The sequence below is a fragment of the Anomaloglossus baeobatrachus genome, chromosome 6 (genome assembly GCF_048569485.1).
Source record: "Anomaloglossus baeobatrachus isolate aAnoBae1 chromosome 6, aAnoBae1.hap1, whole genome shotgun sequence".
In the NCBI taxonomy this organism is placed as follows: Eukaryota; Metazoa; Chordata; class Amphibia; order Anura; family Aromobatidae; genus Anomaloglossus; species Anomaloglossus baeobatrachus.
Window position 1 is genome coordinate 308,569,270 of NC_134358.1, and position 21,804 is coordinate 308,591,073.

A 21,804-nucleotide genomic window follows, 5' to 3' on the forward strand; every position below is an offset into this window, starting at 1 on the left:
CGTACCGGCCGTCATAGACAACCCCGGTCACAGTCTCACAATATATATATATATATATACATATATATATATATATATATATATAAAATTGCCTTATTCTGTCTGTCTTGCTCCAAAATTATGTCGTTACAGTGACAACCGTCGCATTGGCCACTCGCCTCGCCTCCGCCCCCCGACACGGATTAGCCGCTCGGCCAGGCTCCGCCCCCCGCATGGATTGGCCGCTCGCCTCGGCCCCCTGCACGCATTGGCAGCTCGGCCAGGCCCCGCCCCCTCATGCATTGGACGCTCATCCTGGCCCCGCCCCCCGCACGCCTTCCCTGAACCCACACGGAGCCCCGACTCCCAGGTGACTGCTGCACTCCCGGAAGCCCACACCGGCAAGACAAAGTGTAGAAAAGCCGGATGTGTGAATCCACTAGCTTATCCCGGCTCCCGGCACACGTGTGCCGGAGCCGGCGTAGGCTGGTAACCATGGTACACATCGGGTAACTATAGAAACCGCTTTCCTTAATTACCCAATGTGTAACATGGTTACTAGCTTACCCCCGCCCCCGGCACATGTCAGCACTCTCGCTTTGAATAGTTACTTACCTTTTCTCCACTTTGTCGGATCCGGCGAGCTCCTGTGCACTGTTTACAATACAGTGGCCGCGCGACAAGCTCCGATCACGTGTTGTCATGTGACCGGAGCATGTGACCAGGAAGTTGCGGCGCGGCCACTGTACTGTACACAGTGTATGGCTGCTTTCAGACGTCCGTGTTTAATCAGGTACCAGTCACACACATGGTTATGGTCATATGTGTGACATCCGTGTTTGCATGCGTGTGACAGGTACCGGAGAAAACACGGGTCTGTGAAATAAAAATATTTTTCATATTTACCTGCTTTCTCCGGCTCTGCTGCCTCCCGCTCCTGACCGCCTATCAACACACACACACACACACACACACACACACACACACACACACTGAGCACATATACACACATAGCAGAGACACATGGATACACCGTGCGCATAAACACATAGCGCACATGCATGTATACACACATAGCGCACATGCATGTACACACACACACACACTGAGCACACACACACTGAGCACACACACACACACAAACTGAGCACACACACATAGCAGACACACACACACACACACACACATAGCAGACACACATGGATACACCGAGCGCATACACACATAGTGCACATGCATGTATACTCACACACACACACTCTGCTGTATAGTCACCCAGCGATGCGGTCCCCGGCACTGAAGTCCCCAGCGCTGTTCCCACTTCCAGCTACACAGGGCACTGAATATTCAGTGAGTATAATGAGCGGCGATAAGAAGCGGGAGGCAGCAGAGCCAGAGACAGCATCGCTAGGGAGAAGTAAATATAGAAAATATTTTTATTAAAAAGACCCATATTTTCTCTGGTATGTTTTACACTGATGTCACACGGATCACATCAGTGTGCGATCCGTGTGAAATCCATGCTGCCGGAGATGCCTGCGTGTGTGCGTGCGGGGTCATGAAAAGTCACACGGTCCATGTGCAAACACGGACGTGTGAGGCACATCATAGAATAACATGGGTACGTGTGACATCCGTGTAAAAAACGGATGTCACACGTACCTAAAATACGGACGTCTGAAACCAGCCTACGGCAGCGAGCCGGATCCGACAAAGTGGAGAAAAGCCGGATGTGTGAAACCACTAGCTTACCCCGGCTCCCGGCACACGTGTGCCGGAGCCGGCGTACGCTGTTATCCAGCGTACACATCAGGTAACTATGGAAACCGCTTTCCATAGTTACCCGATGTGTACCATGGTTACTAGCTTACCCCGGCTCCCCGCCCATTCAGATCGTTGGTCTCCCAACATGCCGATGCGTGCTGCACAGCAGGAGACCAATGAGCAAAAAATGAACCATCATTATTCAAGACTTACTGTTTATATTATTATTCAATCTGCTAACCTACATATGCATTCTAGACTACCCGATACGTTAGAATTGAGCCACCTTCTAGTATATATATATATATATATATATATATATATATATATATATATATATATATATACACACACATACATACATACATACATATATATATATATATTTATATATTTCTAATATATAAAGCTGAATGTGTGTATGCATGTCTGGGATTGGCATCTGCACTGCCGCAGCTATAGCCACAAAATTTTGCACACTCACACGTCTGGACCCCGAGAGCGTCATAGGCTATGTTGTGAGGTGAAATTTTAACCCCGCACGGTGAAAGAGACAGACAGAGACAGAAGGGGAAAGAGACAAACAGACAGACCTGGAAAGAGACAGACAGAGATAGACCGGGAAAGAGACAGACCTGGAAAGAGACAGACCTGGAAAGAGACAGACGTAGAAAGAGACAGACCTAGAAAGAGACAGATGGGGAAAGAGACAGACAGACATGCAGACAGGGACAGAGACAGGCAGACAGGGAAGGAGGAGACAGCCAGAGAGACAAAGATAGATGGGGAAAGCCACAGACCTTGATAGATACAGACATGGAAAGAGACAGAGAAATAGAGACAGACAAGGAAAGAGACAGACAGAGACAGGCAGACAGGGAAAGAGACAGACAGGAAAAGACACAGACAAAGAGACGGGGAGACAGATGGGGAGACAGACGGGGAAAGAGACAGACCTGGGAAACAGACAGACCTGGGAAAGAGACAGATGGGGAAAGAAACAGAGAGATAGAGACAGACAAAAAAAGAGACATACAGAGACAGGCAGACGGGGAAAGAGACAGACTGGGAAAGAGACAGATGGGGAAAGAGACAGACGGGGAAAGAGACAGACCTGGAAAGAGACAGACGGAGCACATTACTTGACCAATTTAGTTAAATCTGTGTGGAATATCTGTGGTGTTGAAATATATGTTGTGAAATGCTTCTATTAGCTTAGTTTTTGCCTTTTAATAATTATATTTCTATATATTTGTTTTGTGTTTTTTGTGTGCAGAATACATTTTTGTTAATACATTCTATTTTGTTAACAACAGTTATTAACCCGGGCGAAGCCGGGTAATACAGCTAGTATTATATATATACACACACATATTTTTCCCCACATATTCAAACCAGAAGTCGGCAAACATATACTTTCTAGCACTAGTTGGTGCACGGTAAAAGATAATAACTATAGTAGTATTGAAGAAGTAATGTCCAGTGACAAGAGGATACTTATGGAAGAACAGTTAGTAATTAAAATTAGTGCTGTACAATCACAAAATGTGTGAAATGGATCTGACCCTATTCAGTAAAGAATTATTATTATTATTATTATTATTATTATATAACCTCATAAAAACCATCAGCTGCAACTGTGAAGTGCAAATATACTTATTATATTATTATTCAATGCTTGCTGAATCGGGCTGTATGCAACAACTATTTTTACTCCCCAAATGTATCTACATTAAAAATGAGTTTATTCCGCACACCTTCTCTACTAGCCTATGAGCCTCTAGAATTGCAAACCTCAAACAAAACCTGAAAAGCTCTGATCCTGCATTACCCTCTCCTACTGATGGTACCGGAGCAAGAAGGGCAGAATAAGAAAAGTAACATGAGAATCAATAATTCACTGTTATTAAATATATTCAATTATCACTACCTAATTTTAGACTCGTGTGGTTGTTGTTTGAATCTGAGTATTTTTAGTTGTTTTGTCATTTATAAAAATATAAAATGAGTTCAGCAGCCACACATTTTAATCATCTTAGAATAATTAAAATAAGTTATAAAAATAAAATACCATGCCAAAACCATGGATGAAAATACAGGTTTAAAAGGAGTAAATTCTAAAGGGCCTTTTACTGTGGGTTACTCTATGTAGTTTTGATGCGTATGCATGCCTTCAGCATCCGTTCTCTTTTTGCATTAAATGGTCTCTTGGATCCACATTTAAAAAAAGTGTTTTATTTTTCTGAATTCGTATCATATTTTTGGGTTTGTATTAGACTAGAATCCAATATAAGGTACTTACATTTTGCCAAAGGCCATAAAGACCCAGTGTCATTTGTTTCCATTTTTTGCCATATAAAATTCACCATACAAAGTGTTACCTTTGTGGCACTCTGTGTAACTGCATGCTGATGAGAATGAAAATGACGTTATGTCGCCTGTTTGTATGGGGCTGCAGACTGCATGAGCTGCGGGTGAAAAGAGATGGCTTTGGATTCCTCATGGGTATGAGAATATGTATAATAAATTTGCCACTATATCGTAGGAACATTATTTTTATAGCATTCTTCTTATATGGGAGCTAATAAGAAATAGAGCAGCTTAGTAAAAAAACTTTGTGGGGTACTAACGATGGCACAATTTCTTACTGGGAACTTTTTGAGTCATGGACATTATGGGACAGTATAGGGTACATTCCCAAATTTCAATGTGGACACAATATGTATTGCATTTTGAAGTGCATTATTTAAAAAAAATCTGTTACCAGCTTTTTGCTACCACATCTGAGCAGCATAATGTGGGGTCAGAGACCCTGATTCCAGCAATTACTTGGATGCATAATGCCATTTTCATAAAATCCCTATTTCTCTGCTGCAGATCTACGAGTTCTCTGACTACTGAACACTATAACCCCACCCACATCACTGACAGCTTCCTGTGTAGTAGAGCAATTGGAACTGAATTGGTTAAATCCTGCACTGCCTGGACAAGTATAGAGTTGAAAATTGTATGGATAAAGAGTGATTTGTTTTGCCAGCGCGTTTCGAAGTATGACACTTCTTCAGGACAAACCACAGTGAAAAGTAAAAGTATACATGCAGTTATAAATAGGCAGTGTATTCAAATACTTTAGGACGTGAAAATGGACCACTGGAGTGTCCTATGACATCTAGATAGATGAAGTTGCATAACTGTATGAATAAATGTGATTCATTTTGTTAATGCATTTCAAAGTATCACACTTCTTCAGGACAAACAGCAGTGACAAGTATATATACAGGCAGAAATAGACAGCATGCTCAAAAACATGCACACGTGAAAACAGACCACTGGAGTGTCATATGACTAATGCTTTGTTTCTGCTAATAAAGTTCATCAAGAACAAAACAAAAATAAACAGGTAAAAGCATAACACTATACAGAAAATGAAAAGTAACCACAAGAAAACATGCTTTTACATGTAAATTAGAAGTAAAAAGTGAAAATAATGAAGCAAGTAAAAAATCAAACATGTTTATGTGTAGTCCTTTTTGTTTGTGGTAAATTATTACGCTGGAGTGCTAGTGTTCTGAGCTTGTAAGAGGGTGATCCGAAAGCTGAAGACATTGTAATCTACTGTAAGTCCCTACTTATTTATTGCTGCAATATAAACTAATTCCTAATAAGAAATTCAATATTCCTCCCCAACTACAGTATCTAACTGCTGTTATTTATTTTTTTACCTACTTATTGTCTTTTGACGCTTCATTTGAGAATCCCAGTGCATGTTGGGATACACAAAGTGTCATCAGGGGACATAAGCTGCAGTCACAGCCACATCCTTTGTCCCCTTCATCAAATGAAACGTCATCAGTGATACTTCATTTAAGTGGTTTTATTGGTCCGTGCTATGTCTCTGCATGCTTTAATTTTTCAACTTGCAAAATGACAGCGCGTTTTGTGTTCCTGGCTCAAATAAGTAGAACCAGAAAAAAAGCAGTGCCCATTGTCAGTGTCACAGTACCTGGCAGCGTGCAGAGACTATCGGCGCTCACGCAAGTGATGTCACTTGTGAGGGCTACACTGGTCTCAGAGCGCTGCTAGGTACACTGACAATCAGCGTGCACTGCTCTGCTGCCAGCTCTACTGATCTGAGATGGCAACACAGAGCACGCTGTCACTGTGCACATCACGACGACAGTGTGCAGGGGCACAGTATGGACCAGGACAGCCCTTGAAATGAGAATCACAGATGATAATTCATTTCAGTGAGGGGGCAGAGGCTGAAAAAGGAAACCACATCAAAACCGCATTTTTTGTGTATTTTTCTGCCATGAGATGTAGATTATTTGCAACCAAATACTGAACGTACGCACATAGCCTAAGCTGGTAATATGGTATTAAGTTCATTGAGTTTATCATAGGTGAGTTCATAGACTTCACCTGAGGTGAGTTCACTGAATTCAGAGAGTTCACAGCTGGGGACCATGGGAACCGCCAGCTGTGACCTCAGGTGAACTCACTGACATCACTGTTCTCACAGCTGCAGCTCCATTTGTCTGTCTCTGACGCCGCGGTGCTCAGTCATGTTTTTTTAATGTGATTACACACTGCGACCTTAGATGTAGAAGGGCCAGAAACGTTGTGGTACGTTGTGTCTGTGAATTACATCAGACATGCAGGGGTGTTCTGGGGGTTAAAAAATTGGACAAAAAGATTTTTCTTTTAAATAAAGGATTTTCTCTGTTTTGTGTTTATTTCTTTTTACTTACATGATTAGTAATGTGGGAGATATCATAGACCCCTCCCCATTACTAACCTAGGGCTTGATGACAAGTGTAATTTTTTGATAAATTACAGCTGTCATTAGTCCTTTATATTACCCTAGTTGCGACCACATCAGGTAAAGAGCCAGGATTGGAGCATCTAATGGACGTGCCAAATCTGGGGCAGCTGTGAGCAGCTATTTTTAGGCTGGGAGCTTCCAATAACAATGAGCCTAGCCAGCTTGAGAATACCAGCCCCCAGCTGTCCACTTAATCTTGGCTGGGTATCAAAATTGGGGGCAATCCCATGCCGTTTTTTAAAATTATTTATTTAATTTAAAAAGGCCACATAGGGTTCCTCATATTTTGATACACAGCCAAGATAATGCACACAGCTGGGGGCTAAAGCCTCTAGCTGTCTGCTTTATTCATGCTGGATATCAATATATGGGGGAGGCCATTAGATTAGGCAGCTTGCTGCATCTCAGCCACAAACTGTCAGATTGCCTATACATGTATTTTTCCCATAGAAATCCACACACCTGGCTCTACTTTATCTGCTTGTCTTTCTACCATCCTTCATACCCCCTTGCATTTCACTGATCCATATGCGACCTGGCAAGACCCGCTTCACTAAACCATCACCTCAATTCCATGGTGTTCAACCTCACCTCTGGTTTAGATAATCAATCCCAACAAGGGGGACCATAAAAGCTAGACATATAGTGAAATTCCTACTGTACCAATGATACCCCAAAGTATTGGTTTTGCAAAAAAGAAAATATGTCAAATAGATGATTTATTTACACACTATAGTACATTTCAAGCTAATAAAGCTATTATTATAACTGGCTTCTTATGAGATAAGTATTCATCTAATATGCTTTATACATTCTTAATAAGTCAACAAAAAGGAGTACACCCTAAAACATGTGCCAATGAATGTCACAATATTTCTTATCTTCTATTATTGCCACACCAGTAATCAGCTGTACATAAATTCTGATGAAGACATAGTATGGTTCATTACAAGGGCTGGACGGTGCTCTGCATAGTCACACAGGGCACAACAGACACCCCCGCTTATAAAGCAGGACAACCTGGCAGCTGAGGTTTGATACTACCATGAATCTCAATATGAATTGTACATTATTATTACTTGCACACTATAGAATACTTATAACAATATTTTTTATTGTTATTTGTTTACTGTAATTTTAGAGCACTGTATGGTGGTATTTACTAAATCATTGTGTGGCATTAATATTTAGGTGGTAAAAAGTCGAACTAAAAAAAACCCAAAATCTGTACCTAGACATAATGGAAGCTCACTAGTGTCTAAAACTATGCTCCCATGTAGCATGAATGCTGCATTTTTTTCTGTAGCATTTTTCTGTGCAGAAAATCATTTGTGTCGAACATTTCAAGCAAGTGGATGTGATTGCAATTTCATGAAACCTCAAGTCTACTGTGTGATTCAAGATGCTGTGGGAATGTGCATTTCTTTATATCAGTCTGAGCAAATGGTTTTGCCTTAACTAGTCTGTTCCTGTATCTGTTTCTTTTCTTTATAGTTACGACGCCAATATAATATAGAGTTGGGTCCAGAAATATTTGTACAGTGACAAAAGTTTTGGCATTTTATCCGATTACCAAAACATTTCAAGATACAGTTCTATACTTAATATGAAGTCAAAGTGCAGACTCTCAGCTTTAATATGAGCAAGGTTTTACAAATTACAGCTCTTTAATAAGTAGCTGCCTCTGTTTCAAAGGACCAAAAGGTAATTGGACAATTATCTAAAAAGATCTTTAATGGGCTGCATGGGCTATTTCCTCATTAATTCCTCAACATTTAAGCTGGTAAAAGGTCTGGAGCTGATTCCAGGTATGTAATTTGCATTTAGAAGCTGTTGCTGTGAACCTATAACATGCAGTGGAAGGAAATTTCAATGAAAGAGAAACAGACCATTATCAGGCTGAAAAATAAAAAAATAATCAGAGAAATAGGAAAAATATTAGAAGTGACCAAATCAGCAATTTGATAGTCTGGAAAAATAAAGTGCTCTGGTGAACTTGGGAACTCAAAATGTCCTGGACGTCCAAGGGCGATGGACTGCGGCAAGAGTCCCGGATCCGGCTGCCAATCAAGCCACAGCCGCGATCCCGGATCCAAACGTCTCGAGTAGCTCCCCACTGTCTGTGGCCTGCGCCCCTGCCCGCGACAATTGCACATGACAGGTTCGCTTTAAGTGCCAACATAAAAGGGTTTAATTATTTGTTGGACTTTTAGGCCCTGCCCCTTTTTGATGGGGCCTGAGATTAAACATTTATAATTAAGTGCAGCCACAAATTCTCAATTGGATAAAAGCCTGGATTCCATATTGGTCACTTAAGGACACTACCATTTTTGTTTTAAAACCATTCTTTGGAGCTATATTAAGGATTGTTGTCTTCCTGGAAAATAAATCTCTCAAGTTGCAGTTCTCTTGTAGAAATCAATAGCGTTAAATTCTGAATTCTCCTTTATTCATTTTACCCTCAACCATTATAAGTCTTCCAGGGATTAATGTAAAAAGGCATGCCCACTATATGGAGCGGCCACCAACATGTTTTATGGGACACTTTTGGCAGCAGGAATCATTTGGCTTACTCCCTCTCAGAATTTTATGGCCAAAATGTTCAGTTTTGAGAGTTTTAATCAGTGGAAGCTTGTAATTCTTTCAAACTCGTCATATGTCTCTTGGTGCCTCTGCCACCCATGCCCCCCTTGGTTACCAAGATTAGTATTAGATTACGTTAGAAAAAAATGTTGTGGCTAACTTTTCCTTCTATAATTGAGGTAAATGGGCTCTGTCTAACATTGAACTGCAGAGCTCTTCTGTGCGTGCTCTGACTAATAAGCTGCCTTCTAGTGCCCTCCATAGCAGGGAAACTAACACAATGTTCTCCTCTCTAAGGGCCATTTACACAGACTAGCATCACTAAAGGACTAACGATTAGTCATTGAGTACTCTGTTTAGGCAAGTGGAGTATACACTGGCGGCCAAAGACAGAAAAGAGCCCCAGTACAAGTACAATACATGGGCCCCTTGCAGTCCAATAACTCATCAATATGCAAAATTCTAACTGATTTGGAAGTGGAAATGGGCCCCCTTATCTCTTGAGCCCATTCGGTTGAACAGGCTACACCAATGATATGTCCGCCGCTGGGACCATGGTAAGGGATGATTCTGCACAATTTTATTTTGTGCAAAAGAACATTTCACCCAATAAGCAAGCATTTTGCTCATTTATCATGTTATTGGAAGCCTGTAAACACTGAAAGTTTATTGTGAAGCGAGTGTTCTTAAGAATACTTATCCATGATAATCTTTCAGGGTAAATACAGTTTTACTTTTTTTTGCCCAGTGTTTTCAGTCACCAAGGGGTGGTTTTTACTGGCTGAACAAGTTTCTGAACATGTCACTAGAGAACAGTTAAAGGGGTTGTCCACTACTAGGACAACCCCCTTCTGATTCCATATTTTCCCCAGGTAAAATAAAAAAGCCTACATTCACCTTTACGTCCATCACTGTTCCAGGGGTGCTGGGGGATCACTTAACGTTGTGACATCTCGCGAGCCTCATGTGCAGTCAGTGCTGGCTTCGTTCTTCCCGCCTATGGGCAAATGAGTTTTTCAACAGAAAGTGAGCATTGTGGCTCCTGCTCACTACCTGTTGATTGCTCCTGTGTCCAAAGGCAGGGAGACTAAAGCTGGTGCTGATTAGACTCGTGGCTTGCGCGATGTCACAACATCATGTGAGCCCAGGCATTGTGGGTCCCGGTACGCTAGAACAGCGCTGGTCGCAGAGGTGAGTATAGGCTTTTTGATTTTACATGGGTGAAACATGTGGAATTAAAAGGGTTTGTTCTAGTAGTGGACAACCCATTTAACTACAAGGTACTTGGTGAGAAAAACTCCACTTTTCACTAACAAGATTTAACAAAAATAACTTTAAAACAGTTAGCGTTTCTTTTTCATATGCGCCCCTCCATTCCAATTTTATAACCCTCCCCAACTCTAATAATAAACATGTACATTTTTACTTTTGCTCTATTGGGTGTAAACTACATAACTTCTCTCCTCATAACTTCTGTTTTTTTCTTCTCTATGAGAGAAGTTCTGTGGTATATGTCAAGTGGATTTGAAGGAAAATTGACTTCTTTACTACTTAGGGTAAGTTCACACTTCCGTTGTTTTGCATCAGTCACAATCCGTCGCCTTGAGCAATTACGGTATCCTGCAAAACACTTTGCAGGAATCAGTTTTTTCCCCATAGAGTTCTATTAGTGATGGATTGTGACTGATGGCCCTGCATTGCATCCGCTGCGTGACTGATCAGTCATTTACTGACTGACTGTCAGGCGGGAGCAACCCAGAATGTAACGTTTTTTGTGTGCGGCGGATCGTTTTTTTACTGTGAGCATGCGCACAGTAAAAAACCATGATGGACTGTAAATTCAGTTTCAGTTCCAGCGGCCTGAACGATCAGCTGATCACACAGCGGCTGGCTATTGTGAACGATAAGCTGATCGCCCGGCGGCCGGCTTTTGTGAATGATCAGCTGATTATTCACAATAGCCGGCCTATCAGCTGATCGTTCACAATAGCCGGCCCCCGGTAAAACAAAGAAACAAACAAACAACATAACGGATCGTTTTTTCATAGCATCAGTCACATCAGTTGTGCCACTATCTGCAATGTATCCGTTGCATCAGTCACACAACTGACTGATGCAAAACAATGGAAGTGGGAACTTACCCTTAGGGGCATAATTTTGGAATGGAGGGACACAAAAAAAAGAAGCAATTGGAGGAGGTACTTAGATAAAATTTAAAAAAATACAGTGAAAGTCATGTTTAAAGGTATGTGCACACATTGAGTTTTTCTACTTCATATTTTTGTCATGAAAAATGAAGCATTTTACTGTCCCAACAAAGTGAATCAGATTTCTGAAATCTCATGCGCATAGTGGTTATTTTTTCCTTGCACATTTGCAACAGTTTCAAATCCCTAGCGTGTCAATGCTTTCTGCTGTTCTGCATCTTATTTTCCTCCCATTCTAATGAAGGGAAAAATGTATAAATAAATAAAAATAAAAAACGCAGTTTTTATGCAGTGGGACATGTTTTTGATGCAGAAATGTCCGCAACAAATGCTTAACATGTGAACATGTCTAAACCGCTTCTTGGCGAGAGCATAATTTTATTGTACTAATAACATGCAAAAATAAATATTGCCTTTCAGAGAAGTCACCTCTGTATAATCCGTGGTGACAGTATAGTGGACAAGATTCGCATTGCGAAAAATCACTTGGTACATAAAAATCATGGCAATTTGCCGTACATCATTTGCACTTATGCTTCATTAATGTCAAAGAGCAATCAATTATTGCCCAAACACTAACATCTGGTTTAATTCTATTTATAAACGATAACTAATTTATTAGGTTTCACTTTTTAGGCATCATGGGGCAGATTCATCATTAATTTCTCACCTTTTTTTGTCTCGTTTTGTGTATTTAATGCTGGTTTCTCATTTATGACTTTTAAAAGCACTTTATGTGCTCATCTGTTTTTGTTTTAGCTCTCCAATGTGGGCATCATCTTTGCAGTTGTTTTCGCCTGATTTATTATTTGCGACTTTTGGAAAAATGCCTAAATTTTTGCCCAAATGTAAACAGTTCTCTCCCTAGTGTTTTCAGGTATGCCAGAAATTTTTGTAACATTTTGCAAGAAGGTAAAGACAAAAACAAAGACAAATTTTTAACTTTTCATGAATTGCTTGCACCATTTTCAAGAATGGCAATGAATACCGCAAGATAAAAATAACAGTGACTCACAAACAAACAAACCCACAAATGATAAATCAGGGTCCTAATTTCTAGTAGGCTGTGTAGGTCAGATGATTTGTGAATTCTATAGTACAAGCTGTAAATTCTCATTCCTTAGAATACAGTATATTCAGAAAGATTGAGAAAGATTGACAGATGTCATAAGTATAATAACTATCTCTAAGATCAATAAAATGTAATTATTTTTTACAGTTTAAAAATACAAAAAATACGTCCTTACATACATTTCTTGCGTCTTCCACAGTAATGTTGTCTGACACTTCTTCCATGTCTTTTGCCCATGTGTCGACGATCTTGATGAGATGGTCTTGGATGGGAATGGTAAATCCCATTTTGATGTTCCAGTTCTTGCTGTCGCTCAACTAGAGATATCATATTTTCTTTATACATCTTTTTGTCTGTCGATCTCTTGTATAGAACATGGGGCTGGTGGCCATTTGAGGTGGAGTAATTGTGCTTAAGTGCAATATGTTCAGGCAGTGGTTTCAAGAAATAATCAGCTTCTTGTGTCCTTATTAAACCAGACTGGAAACAGAAAACATAGTAATCAGAAAAAATGTAGAGGACAAGTAAAAAATGGACAAGAAAAATAAAATAACATTTCCTTTTTTTTTATTAAGCCATTTTATATTGTGTCAAATGGACCTGGTAAAATCACGTTATTTGAGTTTCCAGTTTTTTAGACCCATCTAATCTAAGTGTTCTTCCAGGTATAAATGAAAAAATATTTGCTACGTTACTTATTATTATAAGCTTTAGCATTTTTCTCCTTTTTGTATTCCAATCCATGTTGCAACCTTTTTGCCACTGACTGTAAACTTCCTACAGGAGACACAGCTTTGAATAATTATAGTTTTTACTATTTAAATCCACATAATTAAACATAGTATTTTTCTAATTTGTTTGTATTTTCTGTTATATATTTTTGAATGTTATTGTTTTATAGGGTCATTCTGCCATTACTATGATTGGCATTCACCATAACGTAAAATACATCTTTATTTCAATCCATGCATAAAAGGCAGTGGGTTGTCGGCCGGATGCAGGCACCACAGAGGATGACGGCCATTTCGCAATAGCGGCACTTCCACAGGACCTTAGGTCAACCGTGAAAACGCCGCTCGCGCTAGGACCCATGGACGTGCCACTGGCGTGAATTGGCCATCATCCTCTGTGGTGCCTGCATCCAGCAACCGACCCGCTGGCTTTTACTTTTACTCATTTTAATAAAGATGGATTTCACATTATGGTGAGTGTCACTATTTTTTTTCTATGTTTTGGACTTATATTTGGACTTTTTCCTATTAGAATGAGCACCACCATATAGCGAGTTTTAGGAGTATCCAACTTCACCTACTCACCCACAGGTACAGGAATAGTTAATACCAGTGGTGCAACACCACATCCTTTTTTCTTACATTATACAGTAGATAAAAATACCATAAGAACCTAAAACCTTGAGATGTTTGATGTGATGGGCATGCTTGTGCTCAACGCCTATACAGCTATGAACTTTCTTCATAATCCAGTCTGTATTGATAATGAGATGACTGCTATAAAATAACCTTAACAGAATAAAAGCCTTAGTTTATTATCTGGCTCAGTGGTCATAATAAAAATTGCAAGAATCAGGATTTTAATCTTAAAATTTAACTTAAACAATTTCATTTTCAGATTACACATACAGTGTGTCCACCCATTTCCTGTCCACCGCCATTAACTTGAGAACAGCGGTGGCTATAGGCAAAAAAGTGGTGTCTAGGTATAGTAAAGTAGCCATGCGCTACGCAATGAAACCACCTATTGCGCCACCTGGTGGAAAACAACAGAGTTAGCAAAAGAATGAGATAGAGAAAAATAGTGAAATAAAAAATTGTAGGGCATCGTCAATTCAATACGAATCGACACCTTGCATACAGAAATGCTATGATATGAAACCCCTGAACCCCTCAAAGCATTGAATGCTGGTCACGCATATGGTGCACATTTAACTTTGATGCTCAAAGTGGCCACCGTCAGCAATGCACATCTGGACCCTGGACAGCATACTGTATCTTGCTGCATGTTGTGCAATATGGTAGGTGACACGTTTGCACAAGCATCTGTGATACGTCGTCGTAGGTCCTGCAATGTTGGTGGAGGGGTCGCATACACCTGGTTTTTGATGTCACGTCACAGAAAGAAGTCCAATCGGGTCAGGTCAGTTGAGCGTGGAGGCCACTGCAGTAAAATAATTTTTGGACCACCATATCTGTTTCTTTCTCGTTTGGGTGTACCAGAGTTACGCTTTTCAGTATTTTGTTCATGCAGACCTAATTTTTTGATTTTGTTTATGCAGACCTAATTTTTTGAATTTTGTTTATGCAGACCTAATTTTTTGATTTTGTTTATGCAGACCTAATTTTTTGATAAAGGGTATTTAATGCCGAAAACGTTCATGAAATGAATGAAGGTTACAACTCGATATTTTGCAAATGAGTGAAGAATTATAATAATAATAAAAATAATAATAAAAATAATTTTCGGACCACCATATCTGTTTTCTTTCTCGTTTGGGTGTGCCAGAGTTACGCTTTTCAGCATCAGCGGCCACTGCACGCAGCCACCATACCCAATGACTTGTAGGAAGGTCTCCATGAGGTATTGCTTCACATCCGCAGCCTTATAAGTTTTACACGTTCTAATCATAGCCTTTCTGTATGCAAGTTGTCGATTCGTATTGAATTGATGATGCCCTACAACTTTGTAATTCACTTTTTCTCTATCTCATTATGTTTTCGAGATAAAAATGCTAACTCCGTTGTTTTCCACCAGGTGGCGCAATAGGTGATTTCATTGCGTAGCGCATAGCTACTTTACTATATACCTAGACTTCATTTCTATGCCTATAGCTGCCGCCGTTCTCAAGTTAATGGAGGTGGACAGGATATGGGTTGACACACTGTATATTGAAAAGGAACCTGTTGTGCCTCCAAACATTATTAGCCAACATATACAGACTTAATCTACATGTTAAAAACAAAATATATATCTGTGGGGGCTATTACACATAAATCATCAAAGAAAAACCTCTAAAATTGAATAACTTTATTATTAATATATTAAAATGGACATACAAGAAATAAATAATACTAAATAAATGACACAGATAGGATCCAAGGGTGATATGGTGGAGTAGGATATGGGGGGCTGTCTGAGCCCTAATAAATATATACCTACCTGACCGGAGCTTTGCACCCTTATAAAATGACATGGCACCCCTACTCCTCATGGACTGTCTCTAAATGACCCTAATCTAAAAAACTTTCTTTAGCCAAAAGGGCCAAAAGACAAAACAAGATCCCAGTTTAACATAAATGGCTGCACAGGGAAGGAAGGTCAGAAATCCATTCCAGACGTGAGACCCTAAAAACACTGCAAATATCAAATACACACACCAACCCAATATATAATCCAAGCGATTCTCTTCTCCCACTCTTGACACATTGAGAGCAATACTGCAGAAGAAATGCTACCACAGGCCTCCTGTATCCGTTGTTTCAGATGCCCCACATCCTGGATCCTGGATCTGCGGTATTGCTCTTGGTGTGTCAAGAGTGGGAGAAGAGAATCACGTTGACATTTCAACACAATGGGCAGCACTTTGAGCACATCCTTTAGTGGGTTACTGTTGTTGCTCCATGTCACAAACGCGTCAATAATTCAATAATAAATAAAGTTACGTTAAAAATGGTCAAACCATTGTTTTTCTTGTGCAATTCTCTATGTGTTTGATGTGTCACATGAACTCCTTCCCATTGAAAAAAGTAAAGTTGAATTCAAAATGGCGGCTTTGCAGATGGTCACCATGGGCGTCACCCGATCTCAAATGTTTGTGCCATCCCATGTACTATTATGCTGCAAATGGTAAGGTGATATCAGCAACCACTTCCATTTTATGAGGGTGTAGCTATACTTATGGCCCACCCTGTATAACAAAAAGGAATAAAGGCCCCCTGTATAGCCAAAAGTGGCAAATAGACAAAAATGCTCAGCTTGATAGATATAACATATTTCCTTGTTCATGCATGTAGATAATGAATCATTTGTTTTATAGTAAATATACAAAAAACCTTGTGTAGACAACGTTGGCCATTAGCAAATAATACTTCACCTTACAGTTGACGCATTTTCCCAATGCGTTTTCTCCTTCTTAGGATGTCCAGGAGTTCATCTGGGGAAATCCCACAATCAGAAAATATGGAAGAGCAGCGCCCCACCAGCCAAACAACTCCCCTGGCCACAGATAGAATAGTAAATCATCAGGTTCATATAGTAGGAGGTGCATCCATCAGATATAGCGATATGGAGGCGCTCCCCTGTGACGTGTCCTAAATATACACACTAATGTCACGATGAAGCATCCAGCCCAGTTCGCACTCTGATCAATACTCTAAGTGTAAAATATTCAAGGAAGCCGGCGAAGGATCGCTGTGGGATATAGCAATATATGCGATATCCCACAGTGATCCTTCGTAATACCCAGGTATCCCAATATCCTCATCAGCTCAGCAGCGATCCCCATATGCTGCACCTTTCCCAGCCTTACAGGTTGTCCACCACAAGCACTACTGACAGTGTATATTTGAAAAAGGTCGGTGAGACCGAAACGTCAAAATTTAATTCGTACACTACCCATGGTTCCTCCTATTAAAGGGATCTTTTGTTGCATTTTAGAACAACGGGATTCTTTGAATTTAGTACTATGGGGTTGGACTTTATCCGAGTACCAGACATAACTCCAGGAGTGCTGTAGTTTCAGTCATATCACAATACCCTAAGTGTATCACCAGAAGTATTGGAAATGCTGAATTGGAAGGCAATATGCGCTCCATTTTGAAAAAAGGAAGTGCCTCACCGGAAGTAATGATAATGAAGGGCTGGAGCGCAATAGATATGACAGGCATCAATTGTAAGGCTGTTTTATAAGCCATTAATCACTCTATAGGGGCGCCAACAAAACACGCTCATACGAATACATAGCTATAAGGACATCACTCAGGATCAAACCAACTAAATACGAATGCATTGTATCTTGTTACGCATTATAAGTGTTTACATACAAATCTGGTATAGTAACAAAGTGATGATTTTCAGTTCGCTATTCAATAAAGAGGCACAGACAAAACAGCCTGTACGCAACATGGTGGTATTCTATTTTTAGGGCTATACCGTACACACTACTCAAATATAATTTGCAAAGCTAAGTTGTTTGTTACTTCCATCTTGGCTTACCTGATTGCATCCAAAACATCCCCCTCAAATCACTTTGAATTATTCATTTGTTGCAGTCACTTCAATAACACTAGAAGAAATTGCCTCTGTCACCACCATGTTTTTGGGTCACATGGTGGGTCAGTGTGGTGTCCATATTTTTCATGATACCATCTAGATGTTCACTAGTCCTCAACTGTCTTTTTAGTTTTCCTACATGATTCAAAAAGGGCAAGTGTATGAGCAAAGATATATTATTTCAGATGTCCTACAGTTGCTGTAGCGCCCCTGAACCCATCAGGAGCTACAAGGTACTGCATCTTGTCAAAGATGCAGGGCCTACCTCCAGGGACCCAGAAGACCAGTGCCAGTAACAGCAACACATTCAATTCAATCCCTGTTTTTCCCCATTCCCAAAGACTGGTGACAGGCTAGGGTTGTACCCAGTGGATGGCCACTTTGGGGTGGAATCGATCCAGTCTACTAGATGACAACTAGGGGGGAGGGGTAAGACAGTCAGTAAGTGGAAGTGAGAGGAGACGGACTTAACCGCACTGAAAGGAGAGTGTAACGGTGAGCTGAGGGCCCAGGCATGTGGTTACCGGTGGTGTACGGTGGAGTATTTCCGGAACCATAGCACCGATGGGGTGCAGAGCCCTAGGTCAGGCAAATGCTCCATGCAAATATTTCAAAAAACTGACCCGCACATCCTACAAGTGTGTATAGGTGCCAGCTGAAAAAACCTAGCAAATACAAAATGGATACAACCACACACTAAATGCCATCAATGTATAAGGGAACTCTGGTACTGCATTACTGCTATATGAAAAAATGAGATTTTTAGTTTATGAATTGGCCAATGCATGTAAGCCCGGAAACCAACGGCAAGGTAAATCTCAATATTCCGGGTCACTAACTAAAATGCCACTATCTAGGTTAAAAACATCCATGTCTGGGCAGCTAGAATAAAAATCTAACTTGAAATGCCACTATCTGGACTAGCCTCCATGTCTGGGCAGCTAGGACTCCTGGTATAAGGATTATGAACACAGCCTGGTTTATAGGGCGGAGTGCTCAGTCAGAAAAAAAACCTCACTGCAAATATTTCAAAAAACTGACCCGCACATCCTACAAGTGTGTATAGGTGCCAGCTGAAAAAACCTAGCAAATACAAAATGGATACAGCCGCACACTAAATGCCATCAATGTATAAGGGAACTCTGGTACTGCATTACTGCTATATGAAAAAATGAGATTTTTAGTTTATGAATTGGCCAATGCATGTAAGCCCGGAAACCAACGGCAAGGTAAATCTCAATTTTCCGGGTCACTAACTAAAATGCCACTATCTAGGTTAAAAACATCCATGTCTGGGCAGCTAGAATAAAAATCTAACTTGAAATGCCACTATCTGGACTAACCTCCATGTCTGGGCAGCTAGGACTCCTGGTATAAGGATTATGAACACAGCCTGGTTTATAGGGCGGAGTGCTCAGTCAGAAAAAAACTTCACTGCAAATATTTAAAAAAACTGACCCGCACATCCTACAAGTGTGTATAGGTGCCAGCTGAAAAAACCTAGCAAATACAAAATGGATACAGCCGCACACTAAATGCCATCAATGTATAAGGGAACTCTGGCAAGGCAAGGTAAATCTCAATATTCCGGGTCCATTTTGTATTTGCTAAGTTTTTTCAGCTGGCACCTATACACACCTATACACAGATTTTTATTCTAGCTGCCCAGACATGGATGTTTTTAACCTAGATAGTGGCATTTTAGTTAGTGACCCGGAATATTGAGATTTACCTTGCCATTGGTTTCCGGGCTTACATGCATTGGCCAATTCATAAACTAAAAATCTCATTTTTTCATATAGCAGTAATGCAGTACCAGAGTTCCCTTATACATTGATGGCATTTAGTGTGCGGCTGTATCCATTTTGTATTTGCTAGGTTTTTTCAGCTGGCACCTATACACACTTGTAGGATGTGCGGGTCAGTTTTTTGAAATATTTGCAGTGAGTTTTTTTTCTGACTGAGCACTCTGCCCTATAAACCAGGCTGTGTTCATAATCCTTATACCAGGAGTCCTAGCTGCCCAGACATGGAGGTTAGTCCTAGATAGTGGCATTTTAGTTAGTGACCCGGAATATTGAGATTTACCTTGCCGTTGGTTTCCGGGCTTACATGCATTGGCCAATTCATAAACTAAAAATCTCATTTTTTCATATAGCAGTAATGCAGTACCAGAGTTCCCTTATACATTGATGGCATTTAGTGTGCGGCTGCAGGCAAATGCTCCAGGCAGACCTGATAAAATCTGCACAGTGAGGGGACCATCCAGGACCTCACTGACCATAAAGTCCGGGGGTACCAGCAGTGACGGGAGAACCAGGGACCGGAAAGGAACACTGACCCCACAGGGTTCAAACTACCCACCGTATAGACTAAAGACTGAAATACTACCAGGAGGGACCCCTAGACGCTCCAAGCCATGGGGACCCACTAACCAGCAACAGGTGCAGGGGAAAGAAGCCAGCAGGTTACCACACTGGCACTGGGACTAAGGGGACCAGTGGTGATGACCAGCCTTCTTTGGGTTGCCAGCCATAACAATGCTGTGAGTAAAAGGTACCAGTTACACTGCAATCCCTTGTGTGGTCTACATTTTTTCCGCGCCCAAGAAAATCATTTATCTCCTGGGGCCTGGCCCTACTTGCGGAGGGCCCAACATCCAGGCTACCACTAACACCAGCCCCAGTAGTGAGAACTGTGCAGCGGCGGCTGCACTAAAATAGCCGCAACCCGCAAGTAGCGTAACGATAAAAACCTTTATTACAATTCCCCTGTAAATAACCCCCCTTTTAAAGCGACCCCCAGGGTCACGGAACCGGGTAATGGCCACCCAGTGAACTGTCCCAATGTAACCAGGCCCGGGACCGAGTACCCCATAGCCCTGGGGCGAGTCATTGGCTTATTGTCTATTTGAATGTACCCTTCCCATGACTACACTTATGAACGTTATGGAGGGGTTGATACACCAACAAACTGTATGAGCTACATCTAAAAGTACCAAAGGGGAGAAAGAGAACTGCACAAAGTGGGGAGTAAAGACCAATTATCATTATAAAAGGCAATTTTATTGTAGCAAAAAATACATAAAAACATTTAAAAATACAAGAAAAACACACTCAATATCACGGTATGAGACTCCCCAACAGCTCACAATAATATGAATGGTATATCACAGTTATATATAATAACCAAGAAAAGAGATTTCCCCCAGGGATTAAACACAATAGAAGTATTGCATGTACATAGATAACAATGCATCACAGACAGAACACAGCTAATAATACCTATGAAAAAGCATATAAGGAGTTATGTGTCAATGTCACAGTTTGCATGTAAATCAATCAAAAAGGCATCCCACAAGATATGATAAGGGAACATGCAGGGGTGTAGAGTATATAGAAAATGCAAACCCAAAAAATGACAAGGAAGCACCCAGTATAGATTAATTGGAGCCCTGTAGTTCCTGGCCAGGAGCAATGAAAGTGGAAATAACATACCAAGGGTTTCAGAACAGGAGCCGTCCACAGTGCAAAAATCCCAAGCAGAGGGCAAGGTAAAGAGGGGGAATCAAAAATCAGCAATATAAATGAAGAGCAGGGGGAGAGTGAAAAGGATCCCGTGGGCAGGGATCTAAAAGTACCCACCGCCTTATGGCCAAGCAATGTCCAAGATGGTTTGGGGGGTACAGAAGCTGCAAACCAATTGGTCATGTATCTCCTAAATGTAACCGCCGAATTTAGTGTATTAAGATTACATATATCAGGGTCAATTCTGAGGATCCCTCTTTGTCTCCTCAGAATATTAGTATAGGTTCAAATTAGACGTGTTATTGACTTATCCTCCTTTTTTGGTTTAAACATGAGTAACTCCATTCTATTGCTCTTTAAAGCATGTTTATCCAATGAGTTAATGTTTCCAGATGGGTAATCGCTTTGTAAAAATCTCTTTTTAAAAACATTTACTTGGATTTAAAATCTGTCAGTGTAGAGCAGTTTCTTTGACGTCTTAGAGACTGCCCTTTAGGGATGCTTTTTTAGATTGTGAGGACAATAGCTTTCCCATCTCAGCAGGCTACTAGTAGCTGTGAG

At 40.7% G+C, this 21,804-nt stretch overlaps 1 protein-coding gene across 1 annotated transcript in view; it reads right to left on the reverse strand.

Moving 5' to 3' along the window:
• ADAMTS16 (ADAM metallopeptidase with thrombospondin type 1 motif 16) overlaps window positions 1–21,804 on the reverse strand; it is a 547,822-nt gene that overhangs the window by 434,300 nt on the left and 91,718 nt on the right. The window contains exon 4 of the mRNA XM_075314921.1: window positions 12,610–12,910. Coding sequence (XP_075171036.1) covers window positions 12,610–12,910 — 301 coding nt within the window. The remainder of the gene's footprint in view (window positions 1–12,609; window positions 12,911–21,804) is intronic.